Here is a 20685-nt window from a genome sequence, read left to right as displayed (position 1 = left end):
TTCGGATTTCGGATTAATTTCGGATTAACTCTTCTTTTAATCAGATGCCACTCTGAGGCAAAAGTGTGTGTTTTTTCATGTTTTTGTGTACTTGTCACTCAGGTTCTCCTGTGGGAGTGTGAGACTAAGAGGTTAACCTTTGTGAGCAAGGAGGCCGTTATTTAGTGAAGCAAAGATGCCCTTGGGTGTGTGTCTGTATGTGTGTGTGTGCAGATGTGTTGATTTGATCGATCGAGCTGCACACAGTGATTATCTCACCTGCTGGATTCAATTAAAAACCTGCACACACACAGAACAGCCGCTCCTTACTGTGTGTTATGCAGCGACAGGAGATGGAACGGATAGAATCCAAACTACAAATACATCTGACATCTATTAATAGAAGTGCATTAGTCTGTCATTTACAGTCAATAAAACCCAGAGCCATTAACTCACAACATGACGGCAATAATCAAAAAGCCCGACGGACTGAAAACTACATGATTTATTGGGGAAAAAATGAGATTCTGTGGTCGGATGGGCTTGCAGGGGGAGAGCACTTCCTGTGAAAACAGGAACAAGATCTCCTGAGGTGAAGCAGCAAGACATTGCTTGGGGACTTGGGGTCTTTGATAGTCTCTCCAATAGCATTCACAACAGCATGTTTCCTAATTCACTGCATTGCCTAATTGCAACAAATCAGCATGCAGGAACTTTCAATGCAATGTAATTGCAATGCAACTTTAAACATGCATTCTAATTTTGAACATGCAAACAGAGACACTGTCTGAAATGCATGAGAAATACATGTTTTGCAAGTGAAATAAGATCATTTAAAGTGCAAAAACTAAGTAAAAACTGAAAAAATAAAAATAAAATAAAAATATAAATTTAGATCAGATGGTCTATGTTGACAGTTCTTGTTCAGACTAAGCCATGCAGTGGCCATAAAGCCATTAAGCCATAAAGTGATAAATAAATTACATAATTGCAATAAAATATAGTAAAATAAATATTACAATTAAATATTAAAAAACATTTTTGGCACACTGAGTTGCTTCCTAGCAGTGTTGTTTTTGCATTATGGAGACATTAGTGTTTTTTTTTTTTGTTTGTTTTTTTAATGATTTAGAATGAGTAATTTTCACTGTTTTTGTCATTATTATTATTATTATTATTTTAAAAAATATATTTCTGGTTTTAGTTTTAGATATTTGGGTACATCACAAGTTAAAGAAAAATATTTTTAAATATATCTTATTTAAAAATGTATTTATATTAAATAAAGGATTTTTTCATGGTTTTAGTTTTAATTTTATTTAACTATAATAACACTGGTTCCTATGTAAAGCAAATTAGTTATTTTCAAGGTCTTATTTTCAATTCAGATTCTGCTTTCAGATGCGTTCACACTGACAGTGATCTGCAGAGGAAAAAGTGTCAGTGTGAAAGCACTTTTAGAAAGAAACCGTTATGTAGGCAGCAGACAGATAGACAGATTTTCCCATCGAGACCTTGAAGTCTTTGAGGACCTGTTGATAGGTAGTGTTGACGAGGGGTGAACCACTGCTCCTGGAATATCTAACCGAAGAGCTGATCTTACCCGCCTCCCACCAACCGCTGATATCAGAACCGCTGATCGATCCAGCCGTCCAACTATTAAGAATGAGAGAGAGCGAGAACAGAGCAGATAATAGACCCCTGGGTGCAGACAGGTGGATTTAATTACGCTACGTAATCAATGCAGGATGATATTTCAGCCGCTCAGAGTGATCAACGACCGTCTCGAATGATCACATGGTCTGTCAGCTCTGTAACAGCCGATCGCTGCCCTCTTCCAGCTGACTTGCATGCTTGCAGCAGTGTCTTCAATAACTGATTCATAAACAAGCAAATCAAATGATCAAATCTAACTATAGCTGGTGGAAGCGTTCTGAAAGTACAACTCAACCTGTTCCTACATCAAATAAGAACTGCCTGAGCGTGTGTGTGCGTGTCTGTCTGCTGGAGTAGAGTGACTCCCGCTGAGGTAACAGGTATTATCTAATGAGGCCAATTACTCTCATTCAATCTCTGATTAACTAAATATCATTTACTCACAGTAGCTGAGTCGAGCTCCGTGAAGACTAGAGAACTGAAAATCAGATATGCAATGAGCGCTATACTGATAACCGATATTTTTATGGTTTAACAAGAGCTGTTGATTTCGCTTAACAGTTACTAAATTAATCATGCCCTACTACAAGAAACGCACCTTAATTTTAAAATAAAAATCTACCATTTTGAATACATAATAATAATAATTAAATTTAATATTATTGTATTGGTTTATTTATAATTTCTTTATATAACTACAAAACAATAATAACAATTCTTATTATATTATTTCTTTCTATAATAATTTATTTATATTATTATATTAATATTATAACAACAACAACAACAACAATAATGATGATGATGATGATGATGATTATAAAAAGAAATTAAATACAAATTATTATTATAAAATGTATTTCTCTATATATATTTAATTTTATTTAATGGCATATCAGCAGCGATATTCTAATTAAAACTCAATAAATAAATACAAGAGAATTATATACAATAATTATATAAAACAATATGTCCTAACAACATTTTTATTTTTTATTTTTTATTTAGCAATTAAATAAGCTCTTTCATTTTGATATTTGATATAAAATCTATATATAAAATATTATTATTATTTATTATTGTTATAGTAAAACTATAACAATAATAAAAAATATATTTAATAAAAACATTAATAATAATAATAATAATCGTATAAAATATAATAATAATGGTTTTATTAACCAAAAACGCCCCCCCCCCCAAAAAAAAAAAACAGTATCAGTTATAAAAAACAAAAAAAAGAATTTAGTCAATATTAACTCTCCTTAATAAGCTGTTCATCGACAGTAATAGCGATGTTAGCATTAGAACCTTCTCTGCAGCAATAGTTCATCATGCTTTTTCATGACAAAGCGGGACAGAGAGTGATTTGAATATGCCTCTAATAAGTGCAACCACACAGAGAATGAAAGCGCGGCTGTGAAAGGCAGTGGGAGGTTGGTAAGAGCTTTTCAAGAGGTTGCTCTTCCAGCGTCAGATGCCCAGGCTAACAGATGGCAGCGCGGCCTGGCTCTAGCGCACTCACTGGGGAAAGTCATGTGTACACGGCCCTCACAGCCCGATCCACAACCGCAAATTTCACTCCGGCTCTACAACTTCCAGCTGGTGGCCTTAATGCCACCCCTGTCCCAGAATTCCCTCTTCTGCTGACTCGACAGACATGCTAATGAAGCTTTCTCTGATTCTCGAAGTTAGTTTTCACCAACTCTAATTATGCCTGGAAAGTGTCACTGGAAAAACATATTTATCCACCAGTGCTGGCTATTTTCAGCTCTTGTGCGAGTGGGTTGATCATTAGCTTGCCATGCTAAGGCGTTGAAGATGTGACTATGATGGCGCGTGCCCTGCTGAGATGCATAAATCAAAAAGGAAGGGGGGGGATCGGTAAGCGTCTGGAGCCGCCCGTCACTTTGACGGATGGGCGCTGTGGGCGGGGCCCAGACTGATTTATATGCTTGTTTTCCTGCACTGTTACCCAGGCAGTGTCCATCAGAACAGAGCGAGAACAAAGTAGCTGAAGGACTATTTCTGGAGCCGTTCTGTCGCCTCAGAGTGTGATTTACAGATGAACCTCTGATACAGCAGCGGTAGAGGGCTGGATGTGTTAAGCACATGGTGATGAGGTGTCCTAACCCCGGAAAGATGCTCACACCGCTGTCTGCAGACAAAGAGACAGCGCTAATGTTTAAAAGAGTCGTCGTGTGTCAGAGAAACTTTACGTAAAAGTAACTTGGGTCATAATTCTTACACCTCAATTTAATGCACAGAAAACCAGCATCCATTCAAGTCATCCTTGCAGTCGTTATGCATATCTGGCATATATGATTCACACTTCTATATCGAGGCTAAACACGTCAGAAAAAAAAAAAAAAAACGCACGTCAGAGAAAAGAAACACCAGAAACAATGACTCAGAAAGCATAATTCACAGTTGACGCTAACATCATTTTTTTTTACAGTTTTGTTTCTGTATCATGCTGATGCAAGGCCGTTTTTATCATTTATAATTCATAAGTTGTCTTTCAAAATATATTAAGCTGCCTTGCTGTCTACATAGGCAGCTGTCTTCTAAGGCAGCATATAATCATTATGGAAATTCATAAGGGAGTAATTTAAACAATGTACATAGCTTTCTATTTCACAAAAATGCTGTTCTTTTGAACTTTCTATTTATAAAATAATCCTGAGAAAATATGTATTGCAATTTTGACAAAAATATTAAGCAGCACAACTGTTTTCAACACTAATATTACAAGAAACATTTCTTGCAAATCAGCATATTAAAATGATTTCTGAAAGATCATGCAACACAAGACTAGATTAATGATGCTGAAAATTCAGCTTTACATAACAGGAATGAATAACATTTTTAAATATATTCAAACAGTTTAACAATTAGTTTTTGTTTTTCACTGAGGTTGTTGCAATGCACTCTGGGATGCTGCCTTTGAATGTCTTTAAAGTACTGTCTAGGTAGGCAATAAAGAGCTGAAACAATGGATGCTACACAATGAAATACAGTTCTTAAATATCTATCAGAAATGGTTGCCAACAGGTGGATTAATCATATAAAGTTGTGATTTAATTCACTTTGCAAAATGAATAAATCGCATGCACAGCTATTGTTCAGGTGATTTATGTTTTATACATGAGTTTTCATAATTCGTACAGAGCTGTTTAAATAATTTATGATGCACGTTTCATAAATATGCTGCACACGAGGCTGATGATGTCATAATACTGAATCATAACACAAGTGACAAAATCTGCACAGATTATGAATCCGATTCAACTCACAAAACAAATGCAACATTTGAATCAATCTTAGTCTGCTCGACTTTCACAAGGTGGTATATAAGAGTGTTTCTCTCATTCTCTGTATCTTTCTCTCGCTCTCTAAACCTTGTATTAAAACGCTTTGTTTTTTCTCTCGCATTCTAAATGAAACAGCCTCTCCATTGATTTCCTAGGAGGAAACAACAGTCTCCCCTGAGGCTGCTTTTTCATCCTTAAAAGACAAATTATCTGACATTTCTAAACTTAACACAGTTGTGTGTGCGGTTACAGGCCTCTGGTATTGCTCTTATTTGTTTAAGCCTTAATGTGCTTTGTATGTCCTAATGTGTGTGTCCTCAACAGACCCTCAAATCACAGAAAAGAACGCTCTGAACTTTTTCTGATTACTGCACGTTCATTCATTCAATTCTAAGATTCAAAAGTCCACCCAGATCATTCACTGCAACTAAACTGTAAAACTGGCTCATTTAAAAGCCATTAGCTCATTAACACATGCCCCCCCACATTCATAGTTTCACATATTCAAAAGTCAGCAACCAGAATAGATTCTGGCCAATCACAACAGAGCTCATTTACATACATGCATCTTAAAGGCTCTAGTGTGCAGCAAACATAGATTGAATTTGTTTATTTCTCTGCTGAGTTTAAATGCCAGGGAAGATTTGCTTGTTTGACCTCTGATCTGTGTGATTAGTGGACATTGACACATCCCAACAGCGTTCTTGAGAGATCCAGGTTCTGAATGCGAACCCTTTCTCACTGTAACACAAGCGCAGCTGTCGGCCTCGCAGTCGGAGCACAGTAAATAGTAAAATGCCCGCCTGGAGGAGGTTTAACATCCATTTGTTTGGATCTGTAATAACTGTAAAGCTTTTAAAGTACCGTTTGCACAGATCAATAGTATCATCACTGGAGCCTGCCACATACTTAAGGCCATGATTGTACTGTTTAAAGCTGTAAGTGAGGTGGAGAGAGAGAGATGATACCTTGTCTGAGCATCAGACGGCACACCCACGGACCGCCCACTGACTGTCTCATAAACGCAGGGCACAACAGTGAACGCCCAGATTTTCAGTAGCCTTCGCACCAAAACTCTCCAATTCATTTTCTCCACAGGGATTTCAAACACTTTTTCACTACTTTTGGGTGGTGATGGCGCAGTGGATAAGACACATGCCTTTGGTGTGAGAGACCCGGGTTCGAATCCACTGTGAGACACCAATGTGTCCCTGAGCATGACACTTAACCCCTAGTTGCTCCAGAGGCGTGCGACCTCTGACATATATAGCAATTGTAAGTCGCTTTGGATAAAAGCGTCAGCTAAATGAATAAATGTAAATGCAATTGTCTTAAAAAAAAAAAAAATGAAAATGAGGTAAAAAGTACTAAAAGCACAGTAAATAGTGTATAATAAATATAATATTGAAATAAAATACTACAGATTACCATATGTGACCCGGGACCACAAAACCAGTCTTAAGTGTCATTTTTTTTAAAATTGAGATTTATACATTATCTGAAAGCTGAATAAATAAGCTTTCCATTGAACAATGACAATATTTGGCCGAGATACAACTATTTGAAAATCTAATCTGAGGGTGATCTAAAAATCTAAATATTGATAAAATGGCCTTTAAAATTGTCCAAATGAAGTTCTTAGCTATGCATAATACTAATAAAAAATGAAGTTTTGATATATTTACCATAAGAAATGTACAAAATTTCTTCATGGAACATGATCTTTACTTAATATCCTAATGATTTTTTGGCATAAAAGAAAAATCGATAATTTTGACCCACACAATGTATTTTTGGCTATTGCTACAAATATACCCCAGCGACTTAAGACTGGTTTTGTGCTCCAGGGTCACATATAATAATTATTATATAATAATGAATGGATGGATATTAAAGACGAGTCCATAAAAATACAGCCTAATGTACTATGTTAATGTGATGGACTTTTAATGTGATGGAGTGTTTCTGAATTATTGCATTATGTAGCTGAAGGAACTGACTGTATGTTTGGGTTTACTGTTACAAAATATTTCTATTTTGAATAAATGCTGTTCTTTTTAACTTATTCATAAAAGAATCCTGAAAAAAATATTGGAGCTTTTTTCTTTTTTGCTGCAAAAAATAAAATAAAATCAGCATATAAGAATGATTTCTGAAGGATCATGTGACACTGAAGACTAGAGTAATGGCCGACGAAAATTCAGCTTTGCATGACCGGAATAAATTACATTACAATACATTCAAATAAAAAAAAATGATATTTTAAATTGCAATAATATTTCACAATTTTACTGTACACACACTTGAAGATTGCTGTACAATAAATGCAGCCATGTAAGTCACATTTTTTTTTAATGAAAAAGCTGGTCTACCAGACACCAGAGTTTATCTATTTATCATTTTTTTTGCCTTTTTTCTTTATGAAAACCATACTTGAGTTATTAACATAACTAAGAAACCAACCTAAAATATAATAGGTTTCAAAGTAAACTTCACACTTCTTTGAACGCAAGAGTCAAACACATAATAATGTGTTTTAAAGACATGGATTAGAAAAGGAATGACAGCACACATACTAGGGATGTAACGGTATGAAAATTTGTCATCACGATTATAGTGACCAAAATTATCACGGTTATCATTATTATCACGGTATTGTTAAAATGTGTTGGAGATGTTCAAAAAGTACCGATACATAAATCACTTCACCCAGTTTTATACTTAAAAATCAACAAATAGCAAATAAAATGACTTTTTGTTTGCATAATCACTAAAACAATAACATTACCAATGAGGTCTGGATTTTAAATGACTTGACTGACACCAGTTTAATAGCATGTTCAAATAAATAATGTAAATGTTCAAATAAAGCTTTGAAAAAGTTTCATAAAAGGTAAACCTCACATTTCAGCCTTTAAAGAAAAGAGTTAAGTCAAAATGATAATTGATTAATAAGGGGAAGGGGAGGGGGAGGGGTGTGTGGCCATGTATGGTGACCCATACTCAGAATTTGTGCTCTGCATTTAACCCATCCAAGTGTACACGCAGTAGTGAACATACACTCGGAGCAGTGGGCAGCCAACGCTGTGGAGCCCGGGGAGCAGTTGGGGGTCCGGTGCCTTGCTCAAGGGTCTCACCTCAGTCGTGGTATTGAGGGTGGAGAGAGTGTTGGTTATTCACTCCCCCACCTACAATCCCTGCCGGACCTGAGACTCGAACCCACAACCTTCGGGTTACAAGTCCAACTCTCTATCCACTTATCTGCTCCATAAATAATTCTGTATCGCTTATCTGAATTGTTTAAATGTGTAGAATCCACATAAGCTTGTTTTTCATCAACCGGTTAAAATTTAGAGCAGGTCATGCAAATTTAGTCCGTTTTTTGGCCAGAGAGAAACTGCACACGTGAAATGTAAATAAGTGTCTGTAAATCCACTCTCTGACAGCAGGTGACGCTTTATACGGAAAAGCTGAATTACAGCTGATTCCCGTGAACTCCGCGAACAAAGCAGTATTGTGTTTAAGAACACTTCCTTTAGATATTACATGGAGCTAAGATGAAAACAAAATGCCATCGAATCGTTTCAGAAGACAGTCAGATCCTTCAGAGGTACATTCATATAATTAATTCACTGATATATTCATTTGTATAATTCCCTCAGCACTCTTTTAAAACCTAGGTTTTCCGCCGTTTTCTCTCAGAATGAAACTACTCTGCTGCCGTGCGCTCGTGACACTGTTACACTCTGCTTTATGCCGGACAGTATTTATTTATCGTGAGTTGTTCAAATCGTGGTAATCGAATACGGTTTTAATGATAATTAAAATATGAAATGGTAATACTAACCGTGGGGAATTTTATCATGATTTATCGTCAAACCGGTAATCGTTACATCCCTAACACATACTGACAGGAAGTGTATCAGGATCACAAGGCAAATGTCAGCTGTGTTTATACATGTGGGTAAAACAGGTGACCATGCTTGACCGGCCACTGGGGCCCTTCTGATGTCAGAGGTGCTGCCCAGTGGGAGAGAGATGCGTCTGATTGGTGCTGACAGCTGTCCGTCACTCACAGGGTGCAGGTTTAATGCAGGAGAAGAGCAGGGAAGAGGGAAAGTCAAGTGCTCCACGGTGAGTCTGACTGTTGCTATGTGACAGCAAGAGCTCATTTCAGCTTTTCAGCAAGTGCTGAATCTTATTTTTAGAAAGACGACACACACACACACACACACACACTCTCACACACTTTATGTCATTACATACAACTATTTCTCTCTCTGTCTCTGTATTCAAAGTAGCAGAACCACAGACTACACGCCATCATGAGGTACTAGACCTCATATTCATTTATATACCTGTGCATGAACTAATACATCTTTAAAGCACTTCTGATATAATTTCTCAATTATTAAACTGTGTGCATAAGTCATTCTGCACAAACAACCACTTAGGAACAGCATGGTAACTCTAGCAATTGCAAAACAAAATGCTAAAATATAAAATAAATAAAAAACCTTAAACACCCCAGCAACCTCATAGCAACACACTCAACATTCTGGAAACTGCAAAGCAACACAATCAAAACCTAAAACCCACTCTGAACACCTTAGGAATTGCATAGCAACACCCTGGCAACCACCCATAACAGTTTAAGATTGTGGTTGTGACCTTCCCCCTCACAGTCACAGTAGTGTGTGTGTTTGTTTAGCTTGTCAAGTGAGTGGGTGACTCTCTACAGGGGTAGAGCCACTCAGTCTTCTTATAGAGTCAACACACGCCGCTTAATCAATGCTGTCATTTACATACCACAGCAGAAACACTGCCATCCACTATCCAACAGTGTGTGTGTGTGCAGATATTTGTTCAGGATTTATTCTGTAGTCAAGACAAGAACTATGGGCTTCTTGATATTTGAAGATTTTTATGAAATCTAGCTAGATAAAATAATAGAGAATGACAGAACGATAGATAGACAGACAGAACGACGGACGGACGGATGGATGGAGGGATGGATGGATGGAGTTTCTGACCATCCCAAATAATAGCAAAAATCTTCGTTCTCTCTTCTATACACTCTACTGTCAACTCTTATTCTCACCGTTGGGATGGATAAACATTTTTCCTGCTCCTATGTTCATAGGAATGTTGTTTAGCCTCTTAGCAGTACCACCCTGCCATCTGAGTAAACGCTCATCTTTCCATTTGATGGAAGCCCTTCATTCCAGATGTGTACAGATGATGGCTCTTCACTCCAGCTATGGAAATTAAATGATGTCGCCTCTTCCATTTTTCAGTCTCCTGTGTTTCCAAGTCCTCTCTATCTTATTGGTGGATTCTTTTCACATGAACAAGATTCATATGATTAAACAGCCCATATCTCCACTAAGCAAATCTGACTATCAGTCTTCCTAGCACATGAAATATTCACCTTAAGTTACTTAGCAGAAATCACAGCTAAGCGTATTGCTTTAAAAAAAAAAAAAAAAAAACAGAGGACGGAGGTGTCAGACACTCCTTTGCTCTGATTGAGTGTCCTGTCCTGTTTTAAGTGGCATGGCTAATTGCATCGAAAACAAATTTGAGAACCGCCAGCTGGGTTCACATTCTCCTGTCAGTCATTTGGGAAGATTATTACGATGACAATAATTATTTTATGCCCATTTAATACTCGCCCTCTTTTCTCTCCTCTCTGCCTCATCACTCCACCTTTGTTCTCTCACCCAGACTCATCCATTCTGGTTCTGTTGGATATAAAAGGGTCGTTCTTGTTTTTGGAACCAGACTGATCATTTGTCTCTGGTAATTTGCTTAGGCAGTTAGGGTATCTTCATCAAAACTAATGGAGGGATAAGAGATAAGAGAAATGAGAGTCGGAAAACTCTCTGTAGAAGCTTGTAAAGTCTGACAAGACAAAAACCTCACCACAGCGCAACCACTAAACGCTTGTGTTGTTCTTTTTTTGTCCAAAAGACCTGAGCTCAAAGAAGCAACCCAGAGGAGCTCTGTTTCTACAACAGCTGTTTTTTAAACATCAAAACAGAATCTATACAGAGAGTTGTTGTGCATCTGTTATTGTGAACATTTTAAGATGCCCCTGTTCATGCATTTCTAAAACTATGTAAAAAGATCTCAACACTACCAGCATCTCAATTTGTACTCTATCCATCCTATACAACTTACTTTTACTACTTGCATACCATCCTATATTTTTCAGTGATTGCATTTGCTAAGATCAAATTCTAAACAATGATTCTAGCATTACTAGAACAATGACTTTTCCAGGCCGGGAAATCAAAATTATTCATCATTTATCATCTCAATGCAGGCAGAAAAAAACAACAACATACAAATAATAAAATAAAATAAAATAAAGAGATGGAGGGACAGGAGAACAATTCTAGGATGGGTATTAATTGACTAAATTCTGCATTGTTGTTCCATTACGTTGGTTGCCTTCTGGTTTAGAAGCTTTAATCACCACCTGCTGAGAGCAAATAAGACAGTGAGGCCTCCGCAGCGTAATTATCATGTACGTACGTCTGCGCAGTCGACCTAATGATTTCACACACCAGTGAGCAGAAACCCTTTCACTCAAAAGACCTGCTGACCACACTAATACAGACGTGCAATACGACTCTATTGATGTCTGCTACACACGGGGCACAGCCAAACAATGGGAGTGCACGATTGGACAGGGACCTATTGTTACATCACAATGGATAAAGGATTGCAGAGATGCTGATTGGATGAGACACGTCACTGTTGTTGATTATCAGACAGAGAAATGCAATAATGGCATCCCATTTAAAAACATCAGAAAGGAACTAGCTGTACCGAATAAGCTACTTTTTTTTTAATCCTACAGCTCAAAAGAGCTTGTTTAGGAATTGTACAGCGTGACAAAAAATGTGATAATTCTGTGCCACGCCAACACAATAGAACTACTAGGATCAAATACGCCTGTATTGTGTTGAGCCAGATTAGCTGTTCCCCTCAAGTACACACACTTAATGTGTTTCACTAGCATTTATTAACATTATAAAGCGTACACAAAGTTGCTGGTAGCATCTAATTTATGTCAAAATCGTAGAAGAATGCAGTCTTGATGCAGTACTGCAGTCAGATACAAATACCATGGAGAAAATAACTTTCTTATTTGCGAAAAGGATGTAGATTTAAATGTGAACATCATTAATCCTTGACTGCACACCCTGACCTTTATTAAGAAAGAAAGAAAGAGCAGCACATCAACCAATGAAACACATGACTGGTCACACAGCAGCCAATGAAATGCAGAGCGTAGCACATATCAGCCAATGAAATGCAGGACGGGTCACACACCAGCTAATGCAGTGGTTGTCAAACTTTAAGAGCGACCTTATTTTTCTCTTTTTAAATTGATGCGACCCATATATACACTATATTGAATGAATGAATGATGCATTTATATAGCGCATTTATTGTGTATTGCCGTACACCCAAAGCGCTTTACAATCATGTGGGGGTCTCTCCTCAACCACCACCAGTGTGCAGCATCCACTTGGATGATACTATATTGGATTGGCACTATATTGCCAAAAGTATTGGGCCACCCCCTTCTAATGAACATGTTTGACTACTTTAGTCATTTCTATGAGTACAAATCTTAATGTTTAAGCATACAATGATATTCAAGGGAATTGTGCGCTTCTAATTGTATAGCAACAGTTTGGACAGGACCCTTTTCTATTCTAACATGACAGTGCCTCTGTGTATAAGACACGGTTCAGACATGATTGATTCAGTCAGTGTGGAAGAACAGAAAGCCAAGTACTGATCCCAGCTGAACACCTCTGGTGTGACTTTATATGCAGACCTTGAGCCAGAAACTCATCACCAAACACCAATGACTTGCATAGACACTATAAGGACAAAAGTGTTGGGACACCCCCTTCTTTAGAACAGAAAAAGGCACTAACAAAACCGTGGCAACAAAAATGACAATAATAATGCATTTATGGACCTTTTTAGCATAGAAATATTTTATTTTTTATTAATGTAAAAATATTTTGTTTAAGTGTAAATCTGAGGCCCTGTATCTATTCACCACTTCTAATAACCATTTTGCCTTCACTATTTCAATTTAAATGGTCTTGAAATGTGAACTTGATCATTTAAAAGGCACAAATATTCCATGTAGATGCTCAATTAGAATGAGCTTTTAAAATGTTATGCATAATTATAAAAGGATTAGCAAAACACTGCTTAAAATAGTGCTGTAAAATATTTAGTGTCAACTACCCAAATACAGAGCAGCCAATGACATCTAGGATAATGCACAGAGAAGCCCATCAGTGTCTGCACGCTCCACAATCTGCTTATTTCTTAGGAACTATGTAACAAACAAGCATCCAACATTTATAGGTACAGACACACACACACAGAGGCATAAATCAGCGGCTGAAATGGACGGTGCCGCGCAAATGAACAGAATCATCTGAATCTTGTCTGGTTCCCATGGCAACACAGAATGCCGCAGAGTACCTGTTTTTACCTACAGCAAATAGATTCAAGTATGGAAATGAATAAAACACTAGATTACAGCTCTAACACACTAATCGGCACTCTCGCTGTGCTGATGAGATTCCAAAAGTATTCAACACTAAAGGCATCAAGCTTTTGCAAAGCATTAAACATCCTGAAGCTAGCTGATTAAAGTGTTTCAGGGCTTTTTTTAGTGGCTCTTTGCAAATAATACATGCTCTTACTTCACAATGCAATCAAACACTCTTGATTTAACACATAATTACGATAATCTATCCATCCACCCATCCAAAATTAAGCTTGAGGTCCTCTATCCTCTATCCTATTTAACAAAGACAAAAAATAAAAATAACTAAATATTTAATAAAATAATTATAATTAAAAAAAACAATAAAAGTACAATATTTATTATATTTAATAAAAATTTAAATCGGAAACAATTGGATCCGAGGCCTAAAACCACTGGCAAAAATGTATTTTCTTTTTTTTCCACTTTTGTAATTTGTAATACTTTTCATTATAAATTATAACATATAAGGCGAGGAGAAATTGTTTTGGGACTAAATAAATAAATAAATAGAGTGAGAGACCAATATGAGTAAAAATAAACATTTTGTTTTTAAATATTTTAGTTTTTTAAGAGGATAAGCATTTATCTGTCAGGAACAATAGACTATGGATTGTTATTATCATCTGTGATTTTACAGCTGTGATGACTATGATTATCAGGACTATGATTTATTAATGCAGTTATAGCAAGACTGTCTGATCTCAGAGTTCAGAGGGGTTGAGAGTTAAATAAATGAAAGAATTAGAGAACCATAACCATATGAGCCACAGCCAAGTTCTAGAAATAGCAAGTTTTTGTCTTTACTTTTTAATAATCCACCATCTAAAACGCAATGACCCGGTGAAGGTCTTTTTGTAATATATGTCAATTTAAGACAAGCGACGTGTCAGAGCAGATTCATTTAGTTCAAACAGCGCTGTGGAGTTTTTAACTGCAGAAGAACTACAGCAGCTCTCAATGTATATGAGAGTATCTGGACTGGAAGACAAGCAGGTGCAGAAAGAGCCGTCAGACTTTCTGAAGCTCAGATGGGCTTTTAATCAAGAGTCCTGCAGTTTTCACATCTCTGATAAATGCATGAGAGAGGGACTTCTGATAGGTCCATTAAAGCATTAAAGAGCGCTGACCGCATTTAATAGTTAAATAAATGCCGCTGATGATGGGAAAGAATTTTAATGGCTCTTCTGCTGCTCTTGTGTGTTTGAACGTCTCTGATATTACTGTATGTGTGTGTGTGTGCAGGGTTCAGAAATAACACTCGATAAAAAACAAATGCAAGTAAAAACTGGCTTTAACCTTTATATAAACTGCAACATAATGCATGGTTTAAATTGTGTTTAGTAACAAGTTTTGTTTAAAGAAATATAAATCCATGTCAATCCTACAGTACCAGTACATTTAAGGTGCAAAACTGAATGCCTTTGTAATGGGTCCGGTGGCCATCTAGTGTAAGATGCCAACCTGCACTGTGTGTCAAAAATATAGCTATTAGGGAAGATCTGATAAATAATTATTTTACAAATATATATTTTTTAAATGTTTCGTTTATATATACAGCTGTATATAAAGGCCTAAAACCACTGGTAAAAAATATATTTTTTTTTATTCAATTTTGTAATTTGTAATACTTTTCATTATAAATTATAATAAGTGGAGGCAAAATAACTAACTAAATAAAAAATAAAAAAATTAAATGGGAATCCAATTTGAGTAAAAAGTTGAATAAAAATAAAATAAAATAAAAATTATAATATATACAGTATGGAGTGGAGAAATTGTTTTGGGCAAATAAATAAATAAAATTACTGCAAAATAAAAAAAATAATAATTAAAAAGAGAGACACCAATTTGAGTGAAAAGTGGAAAGAATGAATGGATAAATAAATAATAGGGAGGTAGGTAAGTAGAACTCTAGAAATTAAATAATAAATAAAATAAACAAAGCTGAAAAACATCAAATATAATATTGTCTAATACCATCACCTTCAATACCATCATCGTCTTAGTATTTTGTTTGTCTGCTTTTTTTGTAATGAACAAAACCCGATCACACTCTCCAGCATTATTTGAGAATAATCCAAAGAGCATCAACATCCCAAATCTTTCTATTAATTTTGAGATTTAAATTTGATTTTGAATCAAAGACATCCAATGTGGATTCATACTTCATATATAGCACAAAATACTGGCCATTAAGACATTTTTATGGCTGATAAATTCTCTCAATTGATCCACTATTGGCAGGTGAAACAAAACATTAAATCACACTGATACCTAACATAACAGGCCTGCCGTAATGACAGATAAATAAGACACTAGTGCTCTGACAGCCTCTTGTACGCAAGCGTAACACTGATAAAGGCAGAAGAGACGATCACTGTGTGATATGAAACATGTTTCATGTCACGGTCTGGTCATCTCAGATGAGTCCTCCAACATTTATGAGCTCATAAATATGCATTAATGTTATGCAGGTCCGCAGGCTTGAATAAACATGATCGTGTGATGTGTTATGAATGGCTGCTGACCCCCAGACAACGAGAAGAAAAGTGAAGAGGCACGACTGCAGATCCAGAAGCAGAGACGGTGCTTACAGATAAATATAGACACAAGTTTGAGCTTTGATCTCTGAGTGCCATGGAGAGACAGACAGAGAAAGAGCGGGTTACATCACACATGCTGTCACAGAGGAACCTACAGATGATCCAGGGCCAAGACATGCCGCTCCAACTCCCGTGATTCTTTGCAGAGAATCCACACAGTGCTCGCACATACACTTTTCACTTTCCAATCTAACTCAGTTTTAACAGAAAAGAGAGGACTGGAAACAGTGGCTCTGCATCTGCCTCTGTTCTTGTATCAAGAAACAGTATTGTAGAGTTTTTAAAACCGCTCAAACTGCAAAACATCTAGATAAAAACTTTATAACCTGTCTACCTTAATATCACACAATATAGCACATTTGCACTTCTGTACTTGTTCAAAACCATTCACTGTTTACCTTAAAAAAAATTTAAACTATGTTGTGTGATATATACACTGCCATTCAAAGGTTTGGGATCTTTAATGTTTTTAATGGAGTTGCTTATGCTCATCCAAGGCTGTATTTATTTGATCAAAAATACAGAATAAAACGACAATATTGTGAATTATTACTGCAATTTAAAATTTTGGTTTCCTATTTTAATATACTTTAAAAAAAATTATTGATTTCTGTGATGCAGCACTGAATTTTCATCAGCCATTACTCCAGTCTTTAGGGTCACATGATCATTCACAAATCATCCTAATATACTCATTTATTATCAGTGTTGGAAATTGTGCTGCTTAGATTTATTTAATTTTTTTTACCTGATACTTTTTTCTTTGATGAATAAAAAGTTAAAAAGAACAGCACTATCACTTTTTATCCATTGAACACATCCTTGCTGAATAAAAATATTAATTTATTTTAAAAAAATAAAGAAAAAATGTACTAACCCCAAACTTTTGAATAGTAGTGTATAATGTAACACAAAATTTCTATTTTGAATAAACACTGTCCTTTTTAACTTTTTAAAAAAAGTATCACAGGTCCCAATTTTTTTTTTATATAAATATACACCATTTCACTTGTTCTAATAATTTTTCATACATATATACATACATATAATGCAAATTTTCTTTCTTTCACCCTATTTTTTTTACCAAATTAGGTAAGGCGCAAATGTGTTCACTACTGAGATTACTGCCCCAGTGACAAGCTGAAGTACCTTTCTTACTGTGTTTCATGTGATAACTGCCTGATATGATTTTTTTGTGTTATATATTAAAACAAGTTGTGACCATGACATCAAATCAGCTTGTAATGGCATAAAAACTGCATTAAATTACACTAAAATATGTTCTCAAAAGTAGTTTTTTGGTGGAAAAGGGGTCATTCACATATATGGCTTCAAAAAATAACAACAAAAAAAGAGAGTAAGCATTTTAAGAAACATTTTAAAAATCACTTTAAAAATCAGCTCTAATGAAAACCATAAAACATGTCCATCTAATGCATGCCTACATAAACCAACAATTATAAAACAGCACAAAGAACACAAAAACCTTGTCCTGCACAAATGGCCTCCAACACACACGGTGAGGGACATTTCTCCTCGATTACAAATGCAAATAAGAAACATGAACAGAGACCAGTCCTACATCCACCGCTGGAGACAAATAACCTCTGAGTGTGAATATATTTGAATATCTGTATTCATGAAGCCGGGGATGGAGAGAGGAGAGTGTTCTTACCCCACTGTAGAGGAGCCAGCTGCAGATGTTCTAGTATGAGCTGGTTGAGGACGCCCTCCACGCTGGCCTCCCCATGACGCTGAAGGGACGAGTGCACATTTGGTCAAGGAAAACGTGGCCTATCACCCAAAACTGCTATACTGAAAACCGATGCACATTTGATCAGAACGCCCTATGATTCTCTACCCTACTGACCTTTATCATGTTTTTCCTGGAAGCGTTCAGAACAATAATGCCACTCTGTGTTTTCTGCGTTAAATTAGCCAAGCAGTGTGCATGGAGATGATGAGTGTGTAGACGGAGGTGAAATATTTGCACACAGCAACACTAATAACAGTTTTGAGAACAAAAGCTCATTACGTAACAGCAGCGATGCTATCAGAAGCGAGCTGTGTAATGATGCTGAGCGCTGCGCTGACTCTGAGAGATGGCCTTCTTCTCAACTGAACCATGCAAGTGTGCGCTGGGATCTGGCAGAGAGGAAGAGATTCCTATTGCCAGATATGGACAGCAATAATAATAAAAATCTATTTGACTAATAGTTGACAAAAACCGAAAATTTACTCACCCTTTGGCTATTCAAGGAGTGCATGATTTTGTTTTTGCATAAGTATAGATTTGGAGAAATATAGCATTGCATCACTTGCTCTCCAATGGATCCTTTGCAGTGAATGGGTGCCATCAGAACGAGAGTCCAAACAGCTGATAAAAACATCACAATAATCCACAAGTAATCCACACTGCTCCAGTCCATCAATTAATGTCTTATGAAGCAAAAAACTGCAATGTTTTAAGAAACAATTCCATCAAGACATCCATAATCCATAATATTGCCTTCTCCAGTGAAAAAGTCATCTTGTCTGAATCAGGAGAGAAATATGCACAGATCAAGCACTGTTTACAAGCAAAAATGATTCTAAACTACATTCTAAACAATATGAACTGGTATTTTAGCCAGAAACTATAGTTTACAGTTAAAAGCCTTAAAGATTGTAATAAATAAAAATGTTAATTGATGGACTGTAGTCATGTGGATTATCGTGATGTTTTTTTTTAAGATTTACTTTTTGCCTTTATTAGGACAGATCAGAGCTGACAGGAAGTGAAGTGGGAGCAAGAGAGGGGAGTGGGATCAGGAAAGGTCTTCAAACTCGGGACGCCCGTAGCACCACGACACTGTATGAAGGTGCGCTCCCCACAAGGCTATAGACGCCAACAATTTATTGTGATGTTTTTATCAGCTGTTTGGACTCTCATTCTGATGGCACCCATTCAATGCAGAGGAACCACTGCTAAGCAAGTGATGCAATACTACATTTTTGTTCAGATGACGGAACAAACACATCTACATCTTGGATGGCCTGAGTGAGACAAATAAAAGGATTCACATGACACGAACGCTAGTAAGTGACCTCACGTTTCAGTAATTATTGACAGACTATACAGAGACATCTCTCTTTATAATATATCCAGTGTGGTCACACACAGATATATTTGTGTTTATGGTTGGTTAACTGGAATGATGGCATCTCTGAACCGCAGGCTCAGTATGAACTTGGGCAGGCCGGCTCTGAACACAAACCTCATCTGTTCCCATCTTTCTCTTCATATCATTGTGAATTTACCCGTCCAAGAACACCTATGTTTTTACACATCCAATCAGTCATGCTGATGCCATGCACATTGCCGCTTGGGACTGTATCTCTTGATTATTTATTACTTTATGTGTTTACTATTTTGTAAGTGTCATTGAGCCTCCGCAGTGGCAAGCGACTTGTGAAGAGAACAAGTGCTTGCGATCATGGGGGCGTTTAAACGCTATTAAAATGAGGGACGTTCAGAGCTCGTGTCAGGGTGTCAGTCTCCTGAAATAAACAGGAGATGATGAACGCCACTGGATGATGCGTAAGAAACCTGAGCGTCTGATTGGCCGCTGGGATTTTGGCAGTTTGGTGGATAGAAGCCTCAAGCCATTTTCATAACTACACCATAGATTTCTAAGGATTTCAGCATAAAGCAAATTATAATTACTAAAGGCAAATCTGAGACCTAAACTACTTGTAAAGATATTATTTATATAACATTTTTTCTTTTCAGTTGAGGACATCTTCATATGTGCCCAAAGGGAGGTTCTGTCAGATTCACTTCTTAGGACAAATTTGTCCTCAAACTATAGCTAAGTACATGTACTGTGCGCACACACACACACACACACACACAAGCGCCATAAGTTTGAGCCATATGTCAGTGCATCAAGCTCAGTGTAAAGTGTCTCCTCCAGTATTTCCAGCTGTTAGAAACAGATGCTGTCAGATGGTCATCCTCACAGCTGGGACACACGTAACATCCGTAACACATTACATCACCTACATACTCCAAAGCTCCAAAAATGTAGAACAGCAACAAAAAAACTACCATCTGAAAACATCTGATTCATAAAACAGACAGCTTTGGCTAAAATCTGATTGGATGAGCCTACAGTTAAGGCACTAATAATGCCTAACTAAGGTGAATTCAACACAGACTGACATGGCTTATTGTTCATTATAAAACTAAAAGTTTTAAACAAATAAATAACCATTTAAAACCATTTTTTTCTGTATGAACTATGACAAAATAAAATGGTCCTAAAACACGTAAATAAAATAATATAAAAGAGTAAAATAAAATTACTTTTTTTTTTTACTTTTTTAAAATAATCATCCTACAGTTAGTCTAATGAACTATATTACTTACAATATATAGCCAAATAACTGTTTATTATTTATTAATTTGCTATTAATATTGTATGATTAATTATAACTATTATGTAATTATGAAATATCTGTATTGTTTATTATGCTTTGCTTCCACCATGCAAGG

The 20685-nt window shown here is 36.4% G+C and overlaps 1 protein-coding gene across 1 annotated transcript in view; it reads right to left on the bottom strand.

The window, feature by feature from the left end:
* trappc9 (trafficking protein particle complex subunit 9) overlaps window positions 1-20685 on the bottom strand; it is a 217634-nt gene that overhangs the window by 39117 nt on the left and 157832 nt on the right. Inside the window, exon 21 of the mRNA XM_079441154.1 lies at window positions 17824-17914. Within this exon, the coding sequence (XP_079297280.1) occupies window positions 17824-17914 (91 nt within the window). The remainder of the gene's footprint in view (window positions 1-17823; window positions 17915-20685) is intronic.

Source organism: Barbus barbus, assembly GCF_936440315.1.
Source record: "Barbus barbus genome assembly, chromosome: 19".
In the NCBI taxonomy this organism is placed as follows: Eukaryota; Metazoa; Chordata; class Actinopteri; order Cypriniformes; family Cyprinidae; genus Barbus; species Barbus barbus.
This window is presented reverse-complemented; position numbering and strand designations above follow the sequence as displayed.